The sequence below is a fragment of the Chelonia mydas genome, chromosome 7 (genome assembly GCF_015237465.2).
Source record: "Chelonia mydas isolate rCheMyd1 chromosome 7, rCheMyd1.pri.v2, whole genome shotgun sequence".
Classification (NCBI taxonomy): domain Eukaryota; kingdom Metazoa; phylum Chordata; order Testudines; family Cheloniidae; genus Chelonia; species Chelonia mydas.
The window spans coordinates 79,797,384-79,823,013 of NC_057853.1; the positions used below are offsets into that span (position 1 = coordinate 79,797,384).

The following is a 25,630-nucleotide window of genomic DNA, read 5'->3' on the forward strand; positions in this document are numbered from 1 at the left end:
TATGCAAATATTTACTGTACAGTGTTCCATAAAGGTGAAAGTATAGAAGCTCTGAAAAAGAGAAAACCCACTAAAACGAAATAACTTCTCTCATTTTAGAAGAAAACAATAAGGCCTCCACTCTGTTCTGATGTGACCTGACCTGGGACCCAAGTATTCTTTCTCACAGGCTAAACATGAATGGAATAGTCTGTATTAAGGTCCCCTGTTTTCTTGGGGTCAGATGTACATCAGATGATGTAGGAATAGACTATTTTTATCCAGTTTGCCAGTCAGGGAGCATTGTCTCAGATGTTTAGCCATGTCAGCTATTCCCTCTTACCTCCCCAGCCCCCAACAAATGAAATCTGAGAGTGCCACATCAGACATTCGACCCCTGACATCAGAGAATCCTCTCAGTGGCTGGATTTGCCAATGTCAGGGGCCAGGGCTGAGCATGGGCTACCCTTCACAGTGTAATTTAGAAATACAAAAATAAACATACAAAAACGCAGAAGATTTGGCATTTGTGATTGCTTCCCCATAAGGAAGTCTCTGCTCTAACTATTAAAGAATAAAGGTGCCTATTTGAAAACAGAAAGTTCCCTGCACCTGAGAAAGTAGCCGTAAATTACTGAATCACTATTTTTAACTGTCATTTTTATAAATAAGAAGTTTAACATCAGCCCCTTGCAGAGAGGTTTTTTGTTTTGTTTTAAGGTCTCCAACAAATCCCTGTGGATGCCTACATTTTCTCCTGCTCCACAATAGCTTTCACGTCAGCTCAGGAATGACTAGATGGAACTTCCACCAGAATCTACCAATGCCATCATTTATCAGCTAGTGGTATCACTGCTTAATGTGAAGCAGTTGTTAGCAGGTAATCAGCTGGGTGCAGTTGCCACTGACTCATCATCCACTGCTCATTCAAAAAGAATCTGGATTTCCACATAAGCAGTGGTTGGCAAATCTTAGCATAAGCTAGGTACTATAATACGACAAACTAGCATTATAATAAACTATCATTCTGTTACCATCATTGGCAAGTAACCTCTGTACTGCTACTGGATTCTCCCAATAAGTACAAAGGGTTAACAAATCAAAATGTGGCATGGTCCGTCACCCCACAAGATATTAATAGAAGATTGATCACCTGTTCTTCCTGGCAAAGTTCTTACAAAGCAACAGTAAAACCTTCACTGGTCCTTGAAGAAAACTTTGTCAGCCCAGACTTCTATAATCTTGAAATGCTATCCAAACTTGCTGCTTGACTAAATACAAACAATCCCACCATGATGGGTATTTAGCAGCTTGCGGCAGCTGCCAGGACATGTCAGACACTGGTCAGCCAGGAACAGCATAGTCACAGATTTCATTTTCAAACCAAGTTACCAAATTTGTATTCAGAATTTGGTGCCCACAGTGAGTCTCCATGGTACAGAAAGAGTGACTTTCTGATGTGGGAACTGTGGTGACAGTTCACTCCATGTGCAAAATTGTGCCTGTAAATTTGAAAGTCAGGCCCTAAATGTAGATGTGGTCTTTGTTTTTCACCACAGGGGATGATCCTACCAAAACTGTTTCCAGCTAACTGCACTCATTTTTCCACCTATCTTAGGGCGTTAAGAGCCTTTTTGCGGTAGTTTGGAAAAATTTGGCCCATTGTACTTGCTTAAATTCAATTTTAAGCTCCTTAGTGAAGGGGAACTTGTTTTCTGGCCTTGTATATAGTAGGGACTAAGAATGCCAGGTGTCCAGTTTTCGACTCGAAAGTCCAGTCGAAAGGGGCACCTGGCAATGTCCGGTCAGAAGCAGTAACCGGACACCAAAAGTATGGTTAGGCGACGCGTTGGGGGGTGCACATACAGGGTCGAGTCCCCCCCACAGCAGCTGGCCCAGGCGGGGAGTGGAAGGGGTGGGACCAGAGCAGCTGCCTGGGAGAGAACCTGGCAGGGAAGGGGCAGCAGTGGCAGGCTGCTCCCCGCCCAGACTCAGCTTCCGGGGACAGCGACTGAGCATGTCCCCCCGGCATGCTTGTCTCCTATCTAGGGTTGCCAACTTTCTAACGGCACAAAACCGAACACCCCTTCCCCCTGGCCCTGCCCATGCCCTGCCCCTTCTCCGAGGCCCCACTCCCGCTCGCCCCATACCCCCTCCCTCCATTGCTGCTCTCCCCCATCCTCACTCGCTTTCACTCGGTTGGGGCAGGGGGGTTGGGGTGTGGGAGGGGGGTGAGGGCTCCAGCTGGCGGTGCAGGCTCTGAGGTGGGGCTGGGGATGAGGGCTTTGGGGCGTGGGACGGGGCTCTGAGCTGGGGCAGGGGGTTGCGGTGTGAGGGGGAGTATGGGCTGTGGTGCGGGCTCCAGGTGGGGCCAGAAATGAGGGGTTCAGGGTGCTGGAGAGGGCTCCAGGATGGGGCAGGGTATTGAGGTGCAGGGCGGGTGGTGAGGACTCCCGCTGGGGGTGCAGGCTCTGGGGTGGGGCTGGGGAGTTTGGGGTATAGGAGGGGGCTCAGGGCTGGGTGTTGGGGGGGTGCAGGGTGCAGGCTCTGGGAGGGAGTTTGGGTGCGGGAGGGGACTCTGGGCTGGGGGAGGGGGTTGGTGTGCGGAATCCCGGTGGCACTTACCGCAGCTCCCAGGAAGAATCCGCCAGGTCCCTTCAGCCCCTAGGCTCATGGGTGGCTAGAGAGGTTCCACATGCAGCCCTCCCACCCACAGGTGCCGCCTCCGCATCACCCATTGGTCGTGGTTCCCGGCCAATGTGAGCTGTAGAGCCGGCACTGGGGGTGGGGACAGCATGCAGAGCCTCCCTGGCAGCCCATGCGCCTAGGGGCTGAAGGGACCTGGCAGCTGCTTCCTGGAGCCACACGGAGCTAGGGCAGGCAGGGAGCCTGCCTTAGACCCAGGCCCCTGCTGCACTGCCGACCACACTTTTAACAGCCCAGTCAGCAGAGCCGACCAGAGCCGCCAGGGTCCCTTTTAAACCAGGTGTTCTGGTTGAAAAGTGGACGTCTGGCAACCCTATTCCTGTCCCCGGAAGCCGAGCCTAGGCAGGCAGCAGGCTGCCACCGCCACCCCTCCCCAGCCAGGCTCTCTCCCAAGCAGCTGGCCACACTGCACAGAGCAGCAACCGGGAGTAGCTCCCTCCCACTCCCCACTCAGGCCTGGCTGCCAGAGAGGGCGGCCGAACGTGCCGGGGGGAGCCGGCGCAAGGGACGACAGAGCATCTCTCCTGCCCCCAGGTAATGTGGAATGGGGAGGGGCATGGGGAGAACATGGGGTGCCCTGGGCTGGGGGGGTGGGCCAGGAGAGGTTCTAGCACTCCTGCTGGAGTGTCTGGGTTTTAAATATTACAAAGTTGGCATCCCTAGTAAGGACATTTTAGAAAATGTTCCCAATATTGCTAACACCTGTTCAGCTTCACTTGTGCAAGCAATGTTAGAGCCCTATTATAGATGGGACACCAATTGCTGCAGATCTGCCAATGACAGCTGGCAGCCAACTTATGCTAGGGCTGCCAACATTGTTAACACTGGTGAAGCTAAATCACTCTTAGCAGTAGTGGGAAATTTTTAGAAAATGTCCTAATGTAGGCAAGGCCTTTATGTGTTTCATTAGCATGAGTTCACTTACAGTGGGCTATAAAACACTAATATTTCTGCTGATGAATTTCAGAGGACATTTGCACTTTGGTAATTGCTGAGGTGTTTTCAGAAGATTCTGGGAATTTCACATGTACTGCAAGCAATAAATATGGCACCGTCTCTAGCATTGCTTGTCTAACTGTTAAAGGTAAGAGAGAATTTTTAGTAACTTTCTTGCAAGTACATATAAATGGATCAGGCTGTGATATTGTATAGAGCAGATTGCTGTGTCTTTTCAGAACTTCACTCCTCCAGTTAGAGTACTTCTGTCCATCCTGGTAGGACATGAAGGGACAAATCCTGCAGCATCTTTTCTCGAGCTAAACTGTCACTGACCTCAGGATTTGATCAATAATCTTTTTTGTAATCTCCCTGGATTCTCTCCAGTGTATCAGTTCTCTTACTATAGTATAAAGCCCAAAACGAACACATTGGCCCAGATCCTCAACTGCCACTCACCTGCTTTGAGCTTCGGAGATACAAAGCAGCTGGTTGAGTAACGCATCAATAAATGGAAAGAAAGACTCAGCACATCATTAGTTTGCATTTCGCTCATGTTTGGAAGGTTTCCTTTGCAACCATAAAAGCTAGAGAATTTTTCTGACTGATTCTGAAGATGCTTGCAAACTCATTGGGGAACAGGGGTGTAGGTCACCTCTAGATCTTTCCAATTGTAGAAAAATTCTTTTTTTCTCTTTATAATATTCCGTTAAGTTTAAGAAATAGGTATGTGTATGTGTATGAATACAGCAAAGCAATTCATTCCAAAGCTAGCTAAGGCATTAATCTGAGCTTTCCCAACTGCAACAGTTATGATTTTACTGTAATCTAATTCACCACATTTAAGTAACAATATAAGTTTAATATTTGCCATTTCAGGGCCTGAGGACCATAGCAATACTGCTGCCCTTCATACAATGAGTTCAATCAACTTAATTGCTGCTGAACAACATCCTACCCCACTCATCCCTTCACTTCCAGTGGTGGATCAGCCCCCAAAACCTAAATTAGAAGGGGTTCTTGTGAACCACAATGAACCCAGGTCAAGTTCTAAGATAGGCCTGCGGGTGCACTTTAAACTGCCTGAAGATGATAAAGAAAGTGAAACATCATCAGAAGATGGAGGAGTATCTGCAAACCAGATTAGACCACACTACTTCCAGGAAAGTAGTGGACAGACAATGAAAATACCAGAGCCAACCTCACCTACAAAAGAGCCCCCTCCAGTACTGGCTAAACCAAAACTGTAAGTAAAAGGGATTTTAAGTCTTAATATGAGTGTTAGAAATCACATTCCATTAAATTAATTCTGATTTCATGTGTATTTCATGAGAAAATGAAAGTGCATTACAACATTTTTTTAAAATTCAAAAATATTTTCCCATTCCTTTTTGTGTTATGAATTCTATGATATTTTGTGTGTGTTGTTGCAAGTAAGAGATTAATCATACTGCCTGGATCCAGGCAAAATGCAAGCACACTTTGCAAGTTTCTCAGTCAGCTCTGCTTATGTAATCTTATCTGGTGTAGATACATACAATTTTGTATTTCATATAGATAAGTAGGTGTAGTATTTCTTGACTGAAACTGAAGATTCATGAGACCTTCCCTTATAACTTTATAACCCAGAAAATTAATCTCATCCTGAGACAAATCAAATATTTAGAGGTTTAAGACTGTGTGATACCAGTGCAGGATTAGAGCACTGTGTGGTCTGAGGGGAGATTTTAAGGACCAGTGTAATTTTGTTCAAGGGCAACTTCTGGAATCCCAGCCATGATTTACACTCAAACTGCATCCTCTTTTATCTAGACACCCTTTTGCAGTTAATTAAAGAAATGAACTTCTATCTTTTTGCTAATAGAACTTATAGAGTTCCTTGCCTCAAATCCAATTTAGCAAGCAGTGTAGAGCCCTTCATAAAAAACAAACAAACAAACAAGCAAACCTACATAGCATCTTTCATTTAAAGATCTAAAAGTACTTTACAAAATTAACTAATTAATACTCTGAGGCAAATGTGTAGTATCATATCACTTTTACAGATGAGAAAACAGAGATTAAGTGACTTGCCAACAGCTTGTTTGGCACATTTGGAAGGAAAAATCAAATGCACAACTACAAAATGTGGAATAATAAGCTAGATGGTAGTACTGCAGAAAAGGATTTGGGAGTTATAACGGATCACAAATTGAATCTGAGTCAACAGTGTGATGCTTTTGTGAAAAAGGAAAATGTAATTCTGGGATGTATTATCTAAGCCAAGGGAGGTAGCTGTTCTACTCTACTTGGCACTGCTGAGGCCTCAACTGGAGTAACGTGTCCAGTTTTGGGTACCACACATTAAGAAAGATGTAAACAAACTGGAGAGAGTCCAAAAGAGAGTAACAATAATGATAAGAGATGTAGAAAACCTGACATGATGAACGGTTGAAAGAATTGCGATGTTTAGTCTAGAGAAAAAAAGGCCGAGGAGGGACATGGTAAGTCTTCACAACATTATTAATGTTGCCGAACACTTGAATGACTACGGAGTTCTGTGGAAAAAATAATATGTGATCATGTAGTTAAAGGCTGTATCATAATGCAGATGCTCAAGGAGGCCAAATTAAACTTGCACAGGCAACCTTAATTCTGGCATTTTGTAACTTTTCAGTGCTTGACTTTGAAATCTTAATAATGTTCTTTTAACATAGTTTTTTGTGGGTACTAAATTATGTGAAGAACAACAGTTACATTTAAATAAATCTGAAGGTCCACTAAATTCATGGGGTTTGGATTTGGAGTGCCAGAAAGATAAATTTTCATGTGAAATTTATAATCCTGTGAAGAAAATGTAAGTGAATTCATAGACAGATGAATGCACCATAAGGTTTGAAGACTCTGCGTAGAATGGTGAAGATTAAAGTGCAATATAAAATGAACATTAAAAAAATAAGCAATAGCAGCTTGTCTATCTTTCTTTGTTAGATATTAAAGAAAAATTGAGCAATTTATTACATGATGACTCTTCACATCCCATATTGGTTATTTATGTTGTTTTTCACTAAGGGGAAAGGCAGCCTATTATCCATATGCTATATTTCCACATGCATAATAACAAAATATATCACATAATGTGGGAAAGAATTTACCTTGACTGCAAAGTAAACAAAGACATCCACTATAAATAACATCTAGAAAATAAAAATTGCATGAAATGCACCTACTCCCTGAATGATGTACTCCAGCCCTGCACTGAATGTCAACACTAGCCAAATTAAGGCTGATTACATTTACTCTTGAAGTGTAGTTATTACAGAGTTTTGTTTACCATACTATTGGTTTCAGCACTCAGTTTAAACTCTTAACCGATGTTAACAAGGTAGGCTTGATATTGGATTGTAAAAGTTCATTTTAATTGTTCTCTCAGTTACACCAGTGCAAGCTCATAGACTTCAGTGGAGACGAACTACTAAGTACTAACCATAACAGCAGAATCTGACTCTCTTAAAATAAAGGAAATGAAGTCTCCAGATCAGAGTTTTATATTCCTGCAAATAGTTCTCTTCACCTGTTAAAGTTTAAAAAAACAAAACTGTCCCAATCAAATAGTATGTATTATGGCACTGGGAAGAAAGGGGAAGGGCTTTTAGCAGGGGAAAGGAGTGGTTTATTTTAACAGTATTTCCTTTCCACCCGATATCATTCTCTTTGCTTGATGCCACAGTACATGGTATGTAACTGGAGCTGGGAGAAGGAAAGACGCTCTCTCTAGTTTTTGTTATCAGTATCACAATTTCCTCCCCTTTCCTTTTGAGCCCAAGGTGTGACCAGCTGCACATGAAAATTTATACTCTCAGAATTACAGTGGCAGCACAGACAACCTGTTTAACAGTTTGGTGTGGCACATGACAGATTTCACCTATCCTTGTTTTGTATACAGCGATCCCACCCAGTTACAACAGCTCCACAACCAAGTCTTGCTTGAACAGCAGCATCTACAGCAGCCATCTCCCACATCTCCAAGAGAACTGCCATTCAACACAGGTATATTGAACTCTGCTACTTCATTCAACCAGCAGTCTACATCAACTATATACAAGCAGGCCAAAGCCTCTCCTTCCCAGACATTCAGCTATACCCGACCGAAACAGTTCCTTGTTTCCCAGAACACCACACCACCTATCAACTCCCCTTCCAGCTCCCCAGTGCCTACATTCAACAGCATGCCTCAAGGAACCGAAAGAACAATGAACAAGGAAAATTTCGTAGGATCTCCTCCACCAATCCAGACAAGGTCTCCAGGAAGGTTTACAAGCCAAAGTGAGCAGCCTCTAGCAAGTCCCAAAGAATCAGTGTTGCCTCCACTATTGCTTTCTATATCTAGCCTGAACCAGTTTCAGCCCCACAGCGTACTTCCTACTCCTGTCTCTCCAATCAGCCGGATTCAGAACCCAGTAGCCTTTCTCAGTTCTGTCCTTCCTTCACTTCCTTCTATACCACCAACCAATGCTATGGGTCTGCCTAGAAGCGCACCAGCTGCGTAAGTAGCACAAACTTACAAGCTGAAATTGGTACAGGAGGTTACTTTGAAACCATCGTTAATTTCTGTTTTGTGCTCACATGGATGTTTTGTTGAAATAATGTCATTCATGAAAGAGAAATAAAAAGATATTGGTGGGTTTTTATCCTTTAGCAGCATGCCCACTTCTTGGAAAGGAGGATTTGATTCATTCAACCCTTATGCCCAATTAAGGAAGCTTTGAGGCAGGCCCATCTGGAAAGATGGTAGCTAAAACATGATACCTGGAGGACAGGGTGGACTCAGGATGACAAGATGGTAGGGTTAAAATGGATGGAGGTGGGAGATATTGAGGACTCTCAGGACTTCGTCAGGGATGCAGAGAATTCTGTTAGTGGGAGGAAGAGATTTTACAGGATAAGTAATCTAAACCCATTTATCTGTGAGCTATAAAAGCTCATTTACCTACTGTGCGTAAATTATTTAAAATTTTTTAAAGGATTTGGTAACCAAGACACGGTGACCCAATGGTAGGCATATAGAATAGGTATATCTAAAAATAATTTACAAAAGGATGCTGTTTTGTTTGCAATTGTTAAACATTTAAAGACCCATATAAAAGCTCTGATGAATTAATAGTTTCCAAATAAATGGTAATTTAATTATTAGAACAAGTTGTAGAGAGAGGTTTATGTGACAGACTAGTGTGCTCTATGTAACCAAACAAGTAAGATGTTATACCCAAAAGATTAATGTTTCAAGTGTCTCGTTTTTTTGTTAGAGAAACAAGGTGGGTGAGGTAATATCTTCTATTGGACCGACTTCTATTGGTGAGAGAGACAAGCTTTTGAGCTTACACAGAGCTCCTCTTCAGGTCTGGGAAATGTACTCACCGTGGAACAGATTGTTTAGAATAAGTAGATGACACATATTTCAAGGGACTGTTCAAGGTGAAGTGGCCAGTTAATACCGCTGCAGTCATGGGGGGAAAGAGGAAAAAAAATGCTGGGTGTGGGGGGGTTAGTGGGTTATATAGTGTTTTACATAACTCTAGTGCCTCTATTCAGTCCAGGATTTTTAGAGTCTAGTAAAGTTATGAATTTAAGCTCCCAGGCTTGTTTTTTGAAGGTGTTGTGCAGGTGTCCTTTGAGGATGAAGACTGATAGGTCAGATATGGAGTGATTGCTTTGTGAAAAGTGTTCACCATGGTGTTTTTGTCTTTTATTATTTTCCTGTGTGAGTTCATTTGAGAGCGTAGGGATTATCTGGGATTGTTACTGGGGTATTTAGTACACTGGATGAGGTATACCCCATAGTGTGATTGGCATGTGTAGGACCCACGGATCTTAAAAGGTATGTGGTTGGGGGTATTGATAATCGTAGCAGTGAAGATAACATCTAGAGTTTTTGCATCTATTGTTCTGGCTGGGTCTGGTGCTACTTGGAGTTGGTGTGTCCTGGTCTGTAGGAAGCTTGTTTCTGATGATGAGCTGGGAGAGGCTGGGGGGTTGCCTGAAGGCCAGAAGAGGGTGTTCTGTCATTGTTTTCTTGACAGAGTTGAGATTATTAATAATAATAATAACTGCTGTATCTCACACCAACACTGCGTGAGACTGTAACACTTTTAAAGATCTTTTCATGAATAGACCTCCAAACTCTTTACAAAGGGGGAGTTAGCATTACTTCCTTATCTTGCACATGGAGTAAATGAGAGACAGCAAGGCAGTGACTGTCAAGAATAAACCTAGAGTCTCCTAACTCACAGTCGTGTGTGCAGTCCCCATGACCATAACTTTATGTCAAATACAGACAAATCTAGGAATTTACAAAAATTTATGTCTACTCCCAACACTCACCAGCCTTTCACAGTAAAATTCGAAGAAACCTCTCCCCTTGTACATTTAAGATTGCTCAGCACCACCAGGTAATTGGTTTCTGCTGAGCTCAGCAACATTTCTAGAACACATGCCTGGGGTCTTCTGCAGTCGCAGCATGGAAGGCAGACACATGAAACAGAGCTGTCATGTTCTTAGTTACGATTTTAACCCTACCCCACCAAACAGTGAATGAGATCTCTGCAGGCTTTTACAACCTCACAACAACAATAGGCAAAAAACAAACAAACAAAAACCCAGTTGGAGCTAGTGCATAAGTACTGCAGAATAATTGTTCCCTTCACATTAATCACACTTCATGTTTATATAGCACTTTACAATCATTAACTAATTAATCCTCAGAATACTGAAGTATGGTAGGTAACTATTATTATCCATATTATTCAGTTCCTGGCTCATAGTCCAGAGCTAACTCCACATGTAAATAGCTCCTAAACTGCCAAGGGCCAAATGTGCATCTTAATATGGGAGCAAGCATCAAAATGAGGGGCCCAAAAATAATCATACAGAGGAGCTGAACATTATTTGAGTTAACAGATGAACATTTAGGTCTAGGTATACTTGGTCCTACCTCGGTGAAGTGGGTTGGACTAGATGACCTCTTGAGGTGCCTTCCAGCCCTACATTTCCATGATTTACCAGAACTTTAGCTTCATTATTTTTCATTGGTGATGTTAAGAGTTACTGCAGTAGGAATGGTGAGATAACACCAAACTTGTGCGGGATGATCTAAGATAAATGTGCTTTTCATAGTGAGGGACTGTTACCCCTTCTACCGTTACTTCCCATTAGTGAGAACACAACTAATTAATTATATTAGTACATTCCAGATTTACTCCCCAATTGCTTTTGGGGCAGGAAGGCCATAGTGTTCCAATGTCATAGTCGCTTAGTGTAGAGACTGTTGTTTAATATTCAAACATTTATTAAAGTTTTATTTAGTTTAAAAAGAGACAGCATCTCAGAAATGGAAAAGTAGGGATTTGGCTTAGAAGAACCAGGAAGGGGAGGGCACAGAAAGGAATGAATGATCAGGGGAAAATATCAGAAGAGAAGGGGAGAGTGAAGACACACCCACTACATGGTTACCCTGGTAAGGTAAACACCATTAACTTTTTTGATATGTTACATCTATGTCTCTGTGTACCTATGCCTAGATGTACACACATTTCTTGAACAGCTTGGTGTTATTCTGATGACATCATTCCAGAAAGGAAGGATCTGGAACCAAGATGTAGTATATAATGTGTATTCTTTTCTAGATGTGCATTCTTAATTCCTACTGGCATTAAGGAGAGTTAAATGCACACAGTAAGATAGTAAGTTTTTTTCTCTGTTTAATAGATGAAGCAGTCAGCTGATTTCTTTGCATATTTAGAGTATAATGAATGACATTACAAAAGTGATTCACTACTATTTATCATTATCAGCATTTTAGTAACAGATCTGTTTTCTAGAGCAACCCATGGACTAATGAAGAAAAATGTAAAGCCCCAGCAATTAACAACAGATGATTATATTCATGACAATAAAGCTGCAGTTGTAAGGGACCTGCAGAGAAAAATGAATTTCAAAGAGGAAGTCCATCGACATAGTAGTCAGCAGGTAAAAATATTGATTGTTATTAAAGTGCACTTCATTCACTCATCACAAGCAAGACAGATGTTGAGTCTTATGGGACATAGATGCTTGTAAGGCTGTGAGGTCTCGTAGTACGTACTGCTTTGCAATAACAAACTGGAGTTTTTAAAAGGATATAAAGAGGTATGGATTGTAGAATTTTGTACTGTGAGAGTTCTTATGACTGAATTACATTTTTGCTTGATAATCTCTAATAGAGAAAATTTAGGTAGCAGTGCAGGAATATAAAACCTTATCTGGGCATAGACTCCTCACCTGTACTGGATTTCACTTCCTCACTTTTCATGACATTTAATTAATTACACACATCTTAATTCATCTACTATACATATCTGTTACAACTTAAGTAGAGGCAACTAATTGTATGAAAGATTGCTTGTTTACTTGGGTTGAAATAGTATGAATTAATATGCTATTTTAATTCTTTTTGTTATGAACATTTTTTCAGACAGCTTAGTAATATTAGTTGAGAGGTTATTTCATTATCAGCTTATCATAAAAATGTTTGTGGTAGCCGTTATGTCCTTCAGTAGGAACTTCAAAGCCAGTGTTAGGTGAGCTTGATTAAATAAGTTTTTAACAGAGCTCAAGACAGTGAATATCAGTTGAAATAAGTAGGATCAGTAAATACTTCAAAATGTGGGTGAATAAGAAATTAAGGTGGCAACAAAATGTTGGGGGAGGCTGCGGAAATTCCTTGATAATGCAGATTCAACAGCCATTTAACAATATTGGTATGAACTTGGACATGAAGGACTGAGCGTGTACTAATGGCTACAGAGTAGCCATTTTATCTGTCGGAAAGTATTCTATTCTCACCACTTACATGGGACCCCTTGTACTAAACCTGTTTACTGAGGCTTAGTCCCAAAAGAAGGGATTTGCCCAAGTTTCTCACAAAGAAGAACTTTTTAAAAAGTGTATGTAAGCATCTCTGAAAGAGAATACACAGGTATCTGAAAACTGTGGCTCTGTGGAGTCAGTTACCCACTGTTACAACTGCTGTTGTAATCTCTGGCTTTTTAATTATGCTGTTAACCTTTCCTCTCATGGATTCCCCTCCTAGAATACTTCTAGTAAAACAATTGGCATGTGGTATGTTTTGCAGATGAATCACAAGTGTGACAGTTTGTACTTGCTATGGTAGTAAGACAAATTATTTAGATAACTACTGTGAAATACACGTCAGTCTGTCAAGTTAACTGCATGATAATCTCTGTAGAAACAAGGGGCACTGCATAGTATTAAAGTTATCTGCTGATGCCACAAGTTATTTATATACTGTATTTATCATTGGGAATGAGGCCAAACCAAAATCCTGAATCCTGCAGCCCAAGTACTTCGAGGAAGTTCAGATTTGACCCATCTCTAATTACTAAGATAACTTGCCAGACAACATACAATTTTGGGGAGGTTCAACAAAAGTTAATGTTAAAAAAGAGGGGAAGTCTAGTTCCACCGCAAAATGAACAATCCATCTCCTCCGCAATGGACTCAGTGTTAGAGCTAAATCCACTGTTTTCACCTCTGCTTTCAGATCCCCACCCTGAGTCACTAACATCTTTATACCTCCACAACTGGGGGAGGATACTGGTTTGGTTGATACTAGCACCTGAAAGTTTGAGAGAAAACCTCTTGGTATTGGTCTTCAAACAGGACATGAAATGAAGGGGGGGGAAAAAAAGAATAGTGGACATATGGTGTTCTCCACTAATACCATTGTTTTTGCCAGGTGGGCAAAAATCACCATACTGAAATTGATGTACTATATGTAGGTGTTTCTGTACTTTGTCCCAGCAAATGAAATATTGAAAAATATATTTTTTTTATTTTATATCAAGTATTTCTGCATTAACTTGGATTTCTGTTTGTTTATTTGTGGGGGTTATTTATTTATTTATTTTGAGTACCAGGAGACAGTTCTTTTTTAGGAATTTGTATTCAGCTTTTTCAAACATTGATAAATCAGTCCTGCATAGAAAAGATAAGTATTTAATGAATGGATATGAGTATTGTCCTATATTGAGCTTAGCTAGTAGTTTCACTATATTTGATTTTCTCAATATTGTTTTTAATAGGGCTGTCAAGCGATTTAAAAAATTAATCGCACGATTAAAAAAATTAATTGTGATTAATTGCGCTGTTAAATTATAACAGATTACCATTTATTTAAATACTTTTCAATTTTTCTACATTTTCAAATGTATTGATTTCAATTACAACACAGAATACAAAGTGTACAGTACTCACTGTATATTTATTTTTTATTACAAGTCCAATCAGACGTACTTCAGACAAATAAGTTTGTTTACAGTTGCAGAAGATAATGCTGCCTGCTTCTTGTTTACAGTGTCACCTGAAAGTGAGAACAGGCGTTTGCATGGCACTGTTCTAGCTGGTGTCGCAAGATATTTACATGCTAGATGCGCTAAAGATTCATATGTCCCTTGATGCTTCAACCACTATTCCAGAGGACATGCGTCCATGCTGATGATGGGTTCTGCTCAATAACTATCCAAACAGAGTGGACCGACACATGTTCATTTTCATCATCTGAGTAAGATGCCACCAGCAGAAGGTTGATTTTCTTTTTTGGTGGTGCAGGTTCTGTAGTTTCCGCATCAGAGTGTTGCTCTTTTAAGACATCTGAAAGCGTGCTCCACACCTCGTGCCTCTCAGATTTTGGAAGGCACTTCAGATTCTTAAACCTTGGGTTGAGTGCTGTAACTATCTTTAGAAATCTCACATTGGTATCGTCTTTGCATGTTGTCAAATCTTTAATGACAGTGTTCTTAAAATGAACAACATGTGCTGGGTCATCATCTGAGACTGCTATAACATGAAAAATATGGCAGAATGCAGGTAAAACAGAGCAGGAGACATACAATTCTCCCCCAAGGAGTTCAGTCACAAATTTCATTAATGCATTGTTTTTTTAACGAGCGTCATCAGCATGGAAGCATGTCCTCTGGAACGATAGCCGAAGCATGAAGAGGCATATGAATCTTTAGCACATCTAGCACGTAAATATCTTGCAACACCAGCTGCAACAGTGCCATAAATTTGTTAGTCTTTAAGGTGCCACCGGACTCCGCATTGGTATTGTATCTTAGAGTTGTCCGAATTTCAGTGGCAGGGAAAGTGATTGCTGTATAATACAATTTGTGAAGCATCTTGGGATCATCCGGAATGAAAGATGTACTATGCTGAATTGTAAATATAAAGTGCTGCTATCATTTTATTATATTACTATAATTACTATTATATTACACAAGAGTGATTCCATATACATTTACATCTTGATTCCCTATTATCCAACAAGGACTTTCATGTGAAATCTGTTCAGCTTACAAGTCAAGAGTTTGCTAACTGTGCACTCAGCATGATATTTTATAATCCAGATGTGTTCCTTCAGCTTCATCCAGTATACCATTCATCACCAACAATAAAGGATTCTAGATTCAGAATATAGCCAGTAATTTTGCTGATGATGCATGAGGTGGAATAGATTATAATATAGTCTTCCCCAGCTATGTTAGCTGTGCAGTGCTGGCAGGAGTAAAAACATGTTTTTGCTAATAGCAGATGTAAATTTTACTGTATGTGCAGTAATAAGATGCCATTTTTACTAAATACTTTAATCCTCATAACCATACTTTAAACTGAATTATACTTACAAGCTTCATTTCAATGGGACTATGAATGGGAAAAGTTCTACTATTTGGACAACACTTGTGAGTTAACAGCAGTGTTATTTCCTTGGAAAGCTACCATACAAGTTACATAATTGATTGGAAAACAAAGATAAATAAATCTCAAAACCCTGTGTTATAGTAAAATTAAGGGAACTAGATCTACAATAATCAAGGAAAGTTAGAGTTAAGGAATGAGAACAAGGAGTTGAATTAGTTGTGTGAGTAGAACCCTTGCAGCCCTAAGAATTATGAATTGTACCCACCCTTTTATGTTGTTTACCAGGAAGAAAACCATGCAGCAATGCTCTCTGGCTGTATCTCATATGAGACATTGAGAGCAGCATGTGATTGTTTTATTGTTAGTACAAAGAGTAAAGCTGCAGATGATTAAGTAATGGACATTTTGGGCCCTTTCACAATACAGGAGGCAGAGAGTTTATCCAAGGGCTCATCTAGGCACCCTAACCAATAACAGAACTACACCTCATGAAAACCAAACACAGCAACAGCAGATCAGAGTTCATTTCCTTTTCACTCATTCTGCACCACCACCAACAAAACAACCAATCATTGATAACCACAATTATCTCATCTCAGAGCCCACAAAACACAGTCACACCCCACAAAGACCCCCAAAACTCCCTCAGAAAACCCTATACCCTAAAGCACCATAATCACACATACTTCAGCCATCCCAAAAAGCAACATACAGATGTAGGCTATTTTGGATAAAGGGAGGGAACTAAATTCCAAAGTCAAGGTGCCCTCAAGGAGAATGCCCAGTTGTATAATACAAGACAAAACAGGGTTAGTAATTGGCAATATGCCAAAGGATATAATTCAAGACCTTGGTATTAATATGTAAAACTCTTAGCAATCTAGGCTCTCTGGAAATGTCTACACAGCAAAAACAATCCTGTGGCAGTGAATCTCAGAGCCCAGGTCAACTGGTTTAGAATTGAGGGGCTCACGCTGGCTAAAAACAGCAATGTAGACTTTCAGGCTTGGGCTGGAGCCCAGGTTCTGAGACCTGGCAAGAGGGGAAGGGTCTCAGAGCCCAGATTCCAGCCAGAGCATCTACACTGCTGTTTTTATCCCAGCAGCACAAGCCCCATGAGCCCAGGCTCTGAGAGTTGCTGTTGTGAGGGGGTGGGGGGGTTGCTGTGTAGATGTACCCTAATTACTTGAGCAGTCACCAGTTGCGTTATGTCCCTGGCTGACTGTTATGGTCTTTTTTAAGGCCCTAGGTCTAATCAAGATCAAAGAGAAAGGTCTCTTTTGGACAACGGTCCTCACTGATAGAATTCACCACCTAGAAAACAGACATTGAGATTTTCACACTCTGCTTGTTGGGACACTGCAAATCCATTAATTTCAGTTGGTCTGCCTTTGACAGTTTGGGTGCACCTTGCCCTCCCCACTCACACCCCCCCTCCCCACATTTGCTCTTCTGTTTTCCTCTTGCATCTGACTACTTGAGAACTGATCATTTGGGGGTGGTTTGTATTTTTGATGCCTGTGTATTATATGTGAGTGGCTGTGATCTTAGATTTTTACTATTTTATATTTCATTTTTGACTGTACAGCAAGATGTCACTATGACGGGTTCCCCCTGGGATGCCACTTGGAACTGGAGTACCACTGACCTCACCTGACCCACCAGCCTGGGCTCCTTTTCACACTTTGGTGCTGTGATAAGTTGCCAAGCTCTCCAAGCTTGCTCTTTCACCAGCATACACACAGATAAGGACACGCCCAGCTGCAGCTTTACAAACAGATGTTGAGATCAGCTCTGCATGGAAGGCTCAGCTAAGGCACCTCCCAGTTTCTAAGGCATGCACCCCCCACCCGGAGTGTAAACCCAAAATTGTACCATCTCACGCTGCACAGGGAACTACACAGTGTAAGCTCATAAAATTCGCCCCCTCCCACAATGTGGAGAGAGATATGCAGTAGCTTTCTGCCCTAAATTATAATCTACAAACGCACTGGTTTCAGACAAAACAAAAACAAGTTTTTTAACCACAAAAGATAGATTTTAAGTGATTATAAGTGATAGCAAACAGATCAAAGCAGATTACCTTAGTAAATAAACAAAACCACAAACTGAGTTTAACACACTAGAAAGGTAGGATATGAATTAGCAAATTCTCACCCTGAGTGATAAACAGGGTGGCAGATTCTTAAGGCACAAGCTGCCTTGGCTTTCCCAGGTTTTCATACACAGGCTAAAAATCCCTCTAGCCTGGGACCATCACTTTCCACAGTTCTGTCCTTGCCCCTCAGGTATTTCCAGGTGTGTTGTTGTAGGGAGAATGAGGTACCATCATGATGTCATTGAACCCCTTTTATATCTTCTTCCCACTTGCTGGAAAGCTCTTTTGCTGTGACCTGGGTCAAACAGTTCCCATTGTGTAGCACTATCTCTGAGAGGTTTCTATTGTACACAGTTCCTGGGGTAATCCTTGTGCTTGTGTGTATTTCCTCAATAAGCCATTAACATTGTTTGGCCTTTTAATTTTGTACCTGAAAGGCTGCTTGCGGATGTTTTCAACCTCAAATGTTTCAGTAACACATATATAGCCAAACTTCATAACTTCACATATGATGCTAGCACATACAATCCAATGAGATATTACTGTCTAGCAGATCAAGACTTTTAGAATGATATCTCACAAGGCATACTTTGTACAAAATATATCCTAATTACATCACAGTGGTGAATATTGGGATACCAGGGTGTCACAGTCATCACCAGCTGAAGGAACAAAGAACCTTGAATTTTAGTCCTTAAATTGCAGCTCAAGCCTTTGTTCTCTTCCCTTCAGCCAGTTTATTGTCCAGGACTCCAGTCTAGATTTATTACTCAAACTTGTGATCATTAATTACTTTACTGTGTGATGCTTTATGAAATGCTTTACTGATGTCCAAGTTAGTCCCAATTAGAACCACCTTTCTCTAATCTTTCTATGTAAATCACCCTTTAAAAAATTCTATAACCTTTGTTTGACAAGATCAGTCATTCAGAAAACCTGTCAGCAATCGCTTTGTTTCTGTTCTTTCATGCTAATCCTAAAAACAAAAACAAATCAAACACACACACACACAATGAGTAAATAGACAAATAGACTAAAGTCTATTAAATTTTACAGTATTTACTTATTTCAGCAAGAGATTCATGTTCCCCATTTTAAGTTTCTTATGATACCTTCACTCAATAAAAGTTAAAGTTAAGATTCCTACAGCAATATTAACATGACCTTGTTTTACTTTATATATTATTATAGTTTTAACAAATCTATTGAATTATAGACATAACAAGAAAAAACAGGAAGAGGAAATACGACACCTACAACATTCCTGAGTTAATTGTACTGTTGGAACCTTATCTTCGTCATTTCCTGATTTTTAAAATTTAAACTGTGCAAATCTAGGCCATGATTCTGCATAGTCATCTGGGTGCACAGACTGCTGTGTCTGCATGAAGCCCCACTTACATCTCTGGGACTCCACATGAGCACAACAATTTGCCAGCATGTATCACAGTGCAGGATCAGGATGTTGCAATAACATGGTCATTTATGCATGCCATACTTTTAATTAAAGAAAAACACAAGAAAGAATAAATGCCTATGGTTGACTTTTAAATGGCTCCATCAGATGGACTCCCTCCTCCCATATTCTCTGCTGTAAAGTAGCACAATATAAAGAAGAAAATGCCCTTACTTTGTAATTGCATACTGCATCTTTTTTTTGATAGCAGCCAGTATAAAATAAAAATCTGCAGAAAAACTGCTGAAATACCCCAAGTATCTAGAACAAGTATCAGACTTTCCAATTATGCTGTAATATTTCATTACTTCTGAACTTCATTCATTATATTTTTATTCCGAAATCAGCTCCAGATTCATTAAAATTATGCCTTTAAGTGTTATGGTACTATCTTCCTAATCCCATTACTTCCCTCTGCTAGAGAACAACATATGATGAAAAACTGACCCGCAGACTTCAGGGACCAAGCAATGATTCCCCAGTCTTCAACTATCTAACTCAGGATGTATCAAAGGTACAACATTATTATCCAACTTTTGTTACAACATATGTAATTCTTGTCACTAGATTTTTCTTTTCCAAATTCTGCCTTTGACACAATTGGTAAAAAAAAGGTGATATGAAAATAATTGCTTCATTGTTCTAAAAAGTTATTATATTTGCATTTCTTTGTAGGTTTGAAAAATTGCATGATCAGCATTTGTGCTGCTAAACACACTAATATAGTTTAAAACTATACAGTTGAGCCAGTCCAGTAGCAGGTCTTTGCACTGCTACACAAAGACCCTATGTAAAAATCTCTGGGCTCAAACTGTGGTCCTTACGGTAGCAGGGGCTGGGAGCGCTGTGAAGACATCACACTTGGCAGAATGGAATGCCTTTTGTTGCTTGATATTGACTACTCTGGAGGTTTAAAGAGCAGTAACCATTCCAACAATTCTGCTGTGTTGCGTTGGGTTCTCCTTTGTACTGTAATAACTCAAATGACTATATGAGAGAAGATTCATGTGCCATGCGTTCTTCTTTGTTCCTTTGTTCTTTATTACAATGTGTGTAAAAACCAAGGGTTTATTGGCTTCTGTAGTCCAAATCCCCATCCTCTAAATTTTCAGTTGTGGTCACGCAACTTGCTTACTCCATGAAGACATAACACTCCCCATCCTCATTCAAGTTCCATCTAATTCAACTGTAGCTAAAAGTTGCCTTCCTGAATTCTCCAAATTGTTCATGGATTTACTGTACCTTACTTCTGACCTCATATCCTCTACCTAATCACCTGTTCAATCACCCTATTCTTCCTCCCAGCCCTGTAGCTACACAAATGCACATGACACTTTACAAAACAGTGTAGCCAGGGCACTGCTGAGAGATAAAAGCTGTTGTAAGAGATTTTCTGATGTCCTAAATATACAAAAAACAACGTTTTTGTTTAGTGACTCGCAGACAACTTCACAATTGTTAATCTGCAACCACAGTTTAAAGGTGAGATAATGGATGCAGGAAAAGATCCCTGATATTAAGGTGTAACTGGAACTAAACCTCCAGTATAGTTTGATTTGACAGGTATGGTACTTGGGGAAGCCATGCCTGGAAAATAAATGATCAACATAGATCAGAAGTCCCCCTAATACAATGTATTCTGTTCAGGTCAAGATACTTATTTGATGCGTTATTCTTTCAACATTCCAAGGAAGGAATGGAAAAGTGCTTAACATACTAATCTGGGACATGGGAGACCTAGATTCAATGACTTGCTCCACCACAGACTTACCATATGATGTTGGGCAAGTCACTTAGTATCTGTAAAATGGGGAGAACAGTACTTTCCCACCTCTCTGAGGTGTTGTGAGGGTAAATGCAGTAAAAAGAGATTGTCAGCTGCTCAGATACTATGATAAATGGGGACTATATAAGTACTTGAGATACAGTAGAACCTCAGAGTTACGAACTGAACAGTCAACCACACACCTCATTTGGAACCAGAAGTATGCAATCAGGCAACATCAGAGACAACCAAAACCAGCAAATAAAGTACAATAGGGCAGTGGTTTTCAAACTGTGGGTTGGTCGTGACCCAGTACTGGGTCGTGGAATGTAAGGCACTGGGTTGCGACAGATCTGGTCAGCACTGCTGACCGGGCCATTAAAAGTGTCCACCTGTACGCTAGTGCCTACCTGTTCTGACACCATGCTGTGTCCAAGAAGTGACCAGCAGCAAGTCTGGCTCTTAGGTGGGGGGGCCACGGGGCTCTACGTAAGGGCCCGAGCACCAGCTCCGCACTCCCATTGGCCAGTTCCTGGCCAATGGGAGCTGTCGGGGGTGGGGTGCCTGCGGGCAAGAGCTGCGCGAAGTCGCTTACGCACCTCTGCCTAGTAGCTGGATCTCCTGCTGACTGCTTCTGGGTCACAGTGCGGTCTGCGGTGCCTGGACAGGCAGGAAGCCTGCCTCTGCACCCCTGCTGTGCCACTGACCGGGAGCCGCTCGAGGTAAGCCTGTGCCCCAACCCCGTGCCCCAATCCCCTGCCCTGAGCCCCCCTCAAACCCAGAGCCCCTGTCTGCACCCCAAACCCCTCACCCCAGAGCTTGCACCCCCAGCCCACAGCCCTGACCCTCTCCCACACCCCAGCCCCCTGCCCCAGCCCTGAGCCCCTACCACACCCCAAACCCCTCTCCCCAGCTCCGTTGGGTCACGGGCATCAACAATTTTCTTCAACTGGATCACCAGAAAAAAAGTTTGAAAACCACTGCAATAGTGTGTTAAATGTAAACAACTAAAAAAAGGGGGAAAGCAGCATTTTTTCTTCTGCATAGTAAAGTTTCAAAGCTGCTTTAAGTCAGTGTTCAGTCGTAAACTTTTGAAAGAACAACCATAATGTTTTGTTCAGAGTTACGAACATTTCAGAGTTACGAACAACCTCTATTCCCAAGGTGTTCGTAACTCTGAGATGCTACTGTAGATAGATTTCTTCCTAACAGCATGTTAGGAAGCAACATATTCTGCTAGTTTCTGATCATAAGCCATAAGTCAAAATATCAATATCCCTTGACCAAAAAAAAAGGAAAAGAAAAAGAAAATGTTTCCTAATGTTTCTATAAATCTAGCCAAATACTCTGAAGTATGTGCCTTCCTACTTTAAAGTTATGCTGTAACAAACCTCAATGTCAGGACACAATTGTATCATTTGTGGGGAAAGTAAAGTGTGTGATAGGTATATGATCATGATCCCTTGAAATATGTTTACTGCTTGAAATATGCTGTAGTGTGCACGGGCTGGTAACTGTATCTTAGGACATCAGAATGTACAGTATCCCTCCTCAGCCACACACCCTCATATCCCCACCATGCCCCCTACACTGGGTTGTTAGGACAGGGGGATGATGAGCCAGATCTATGCCAGCCAGGGATTCCCTTACACAGGGAAATCTATAACTAGCCTAGTAAGGCAGTTCCTGTTGTACAAGGAGGGCTGGGCAGTGGAGAAGGAGCCTATGGTCTGTAGGTAGCAACTTTTAACAACCACAAAAAGGAGAGTCCTTCTAGCTGAGTAAAAGGAACTGTGCTGCACTTCTTATCTGACAGGCGATCTTTGCTTATCTTGCACGTGAGGGTATTAACATAAGTCATGTGGGATGTTAAGAGGGTTGATCCATAAATATTTGTAAATCTTTAGAGGGAAGATGCTTTAGAAATTCAAGTATTATTATCCTGAATAAAGAAAAATCATCACTATCTTTTCAGAAATACTTAATTTCTGAAATATGTCTCTTAGGGTCTTGGAACCTTTCCTTACTGAATATTCTTAGATCAAAGCAGCCTGTATTTTATCACAGTTCCAGTCCCTGTATGCAGGCAGTTAAAACTCAGTTTTGATGACACACATCTGCATCAGAAATAGGATAAGGACAGAATCTATTCCCAGTGAAATCAATGGCAAAAACTACTATGGACTTCAACAGGAGTAGGAGCAATGGTGTATTTTCGCCTAGGCCAACAAATTTGCCGGGGCGGCAAATTTATAATAGCAGCATGTTTGTAATTGAGGCATTTTTGCACACGCCCACTGGCTGTCGGATGCCTGTATCGTCGTTTGTTCATATTGTAACTGCCCACCAAACTGAAGCATCAGTGACGCCGCGATTCTACCAATCATAGTGCGTACTGAAAGCACCCATGACAGCACGACGCCATTTAGTAAACATACTTGCGACAATCCTAAGTGTTAATAATATGACAGGAAGGAAGAAATTAAGCGGTTCTCAGTTAAAAATAAATGCTATACAAAAGAAAGAAAGGGAAAATCAAATGATAGCAAAAATGCGCAAAATAGATTCCTTTGTTGTATCAGTTAGTATGGTTCACAAGTTCATATGGGGGCGGCAAAATCATTAATCCGCTACTGAGTAGGAGACATATCTTTGTGTCAAATAGAGAAGAGGCTGACGCTGTATGTACAGATCTCATAATAAGAGAAGTTTTGGACAGACTTCTCATTGGCATTGAGAGGAAGGTGCAGCCGAACAATTCGTGAGTCTTTCCATTGACTTCAGTGGCTTTGGATCAGGCCCTTAATGATTCAAACAAATTATAACTGGTTGTTCACACTGGAATGGTCACTGTTGCACCATATATTTTATCATCTAAGGACCAGTTTCAAACTTACATTTTTACATCATGGGCCAGATTGTGCTCTCAGTTACACCAGTGCAAATCCAAAGTAATTCCACTGGTCAAGATTTTGGCAGTAAGGTAAGTAAACCCAAAAATGTTTCATATTTTTTAATCTTGATATCTTTGTCTTTTGGCAGCTATACTTTCGTTTATTTAAGTATGAATTAAATTATTACACAAAAAGGCAGTACTTCGTATATTTAGCAGGCTGTTAGTTCTGGAAAACACCCTTGAAAATCGCAGTCTACTCTTTCAGTGTGCCACATTCTCGAGAGAGGCCTAAAGGAGTTATGTGCACAGCTCCCATTGGAGAGGTGCAACTCCCTTTGACAAATCTCAGTCTTAGTCTCATTTTCACGAAACATACACACTGAAGTTACAATAAGAGCCTGTGGGTGCACATACTGGTGTATACTGCTGCACAATGCACAATGCACCAGTTCACCTACGCTGGGGTTAGGGTTTTTTAGGTTTTCAGGTCTTTTAGATGACATTTGGTTTAAGACAACAAGTGACTGGAAATACCTTTGAGTGTAATAGTGTTCTTCAGATCACTGCCAATATAATTCTGCAGGAATACAAGATTTCAAGCTTTGAACAGAGGTTGATGAATGAAATAGAGTTTCGACTGGAACGCACCCCAGTGGATGAATCAGATGATGAAATCCAACATGATGAAATACCTATGGGCAAGTGCATAGCACCCATCTTTGACAAGAGACTCAAGCATTTTCGGGTCATGGAAGGATCTCCTATTACATTCACCTGCAAAATTGTTGGAATACCCATACCCAAGGTAGGTTATGCTTATAGTCAGATGGACAGAAATAAAGGGTACTTACCATTAATTCCAGTATATCACTTCTGCAGACACTCCCTCCTGTTGTTCTGCATAGGTAGTTCTCAAAGTAATCAGTAAAGCAGTTACTATAGCAACATCTCCCCACTACTACTTAGTGAAAGTCAGCCCAAAGTGATCTGTATGGACTGATCTCCAGATCTCTTTTGATCAAAGGAAAACAAAACTTGACAAAAATATTAAGGTCTGATTCAGTCTCATATACGTGGGCTGATTTGATGAGATGTCTAGCAGTGCACATACTCATACAGCCAAGATAACAGTTCTGTAATGTTAACTTACATTATCCCAATACTGAAACATTCAGTCGTTTATTTTAAATGTGCAGTAGCAAATGTTCAGCAAACACATTTTACTCTTATCTGCAGATTGCCTTGTCACTATTCAACTGCAAAACAAATTTAAATAGCTGTTTTTCTTTATGATCACTTTCAGGTATATTGGTTCAAGGATGGCAAGCAGATTTCAAAGAAAAATGAACATTGCAAAATGAAGAGAGAGGGAGATGGAACATGTTCTCTACACATTGAAGCTACTACTAATGATGATGATGGAAACTATACAATAATGGCTGCAAATCCTCAAGTAAGGGAATTTTTTCTTTCCAAATGCGTGTTTTTTTTCCAGCTTAGAAAGATAAGTAATTAGGAACATAAGAATTGCCATACCAGATGAGACCAGTGGTTCATTTAGTCCAGCAATCTGTTTGTGACAATGGCTAGAACCAGATGCGTAGAAGCAGCCACATAGTAAACAGTTATGGAAAACTTGCCTATGCTCTTACTCATTTCTTCTCTAAATTAAACAGTCACAATCAGTTTCCCTTTATATGAACGTGTGTCTGTGCCTCTAATCATTTTTGGTCACCCATTCCAAACATCTTCTATTTCTGCTATATCTTTTTTGAGACAAAGCGATAGGAAATGGATGCAATAATTTCAGGTGGGAGCAATATTTATATAAATGCCATTATAATATTTTCAGTATTAGTTTTTGTTCCATTCTTTATACATTCTAATATTTTGTTTTCTTTTTTAACAACTGCTGTAAATTGACCACAGATCAGTGCATAATGAGGTTTGCATGTGACCTGTTTAAAAATTGTAAATCTAAAACGTTACCTTTGTTTTGCTCAAAATTTTCCATCTATTCTTAGCAAGTTTCACTATTATAGTTTTACTATAAATATTTTT

At 40.8% G+C, this 25,630-nt stretch overlaps 2 protein-coding genes across 3 annotated transcripts in view; one reads left to right on the forward strand and one right to left on the reverse strand.

Annotated features, from left to right (window-relative positions):
• The window catches only part of MYPN (myopalladin), a 106,576-nt gene that overhangs the window by 60,509 nt on the left and 20,437 nt on the right, over window positions 1-25,630 (forward strand). The window contains exons 9-15 of the mRNA XM_037905846.2: window positions 3,653-3,769; window positions 4,501-4,867; window positions 7,547-8,146; window positions 11,478-11,625; window positions 19,330-19,422; window positions 24,153-24,374; window positions 24,873-25,022. Of these exons, the coding sequence (XP_037761774.1) occupies window positions 3,653-3,769; window positions 4,501-4,867; window positions 7,547-8,146; window positions 11,478-11,625; window positions 19,330-19,422; window positions 24,153-24,374; window positions 24,873-25,022 (1,697 nt within the window). The remainder of the gene's footprint in view (window positions 1-3,652; window positions 3,770-4,500; window positions 4,868-7,546; window positions 8,147-11,477; window positions 11,626-19,329; window positions 19,423-24,152; window positions 24,375-24,872; window positions 25,023-25,630) is intronic.
• Window positions 1-25,630, reverse strand: part of LOC119566874 (WAS/WASL-interacting protein family member 2-like) — a 140,284-nt gene that overhangs the window by 29,570 nt on the left and 85,084 nt on the right. The gene's annotated exons all lie outside the window — the stretch shown is intronic.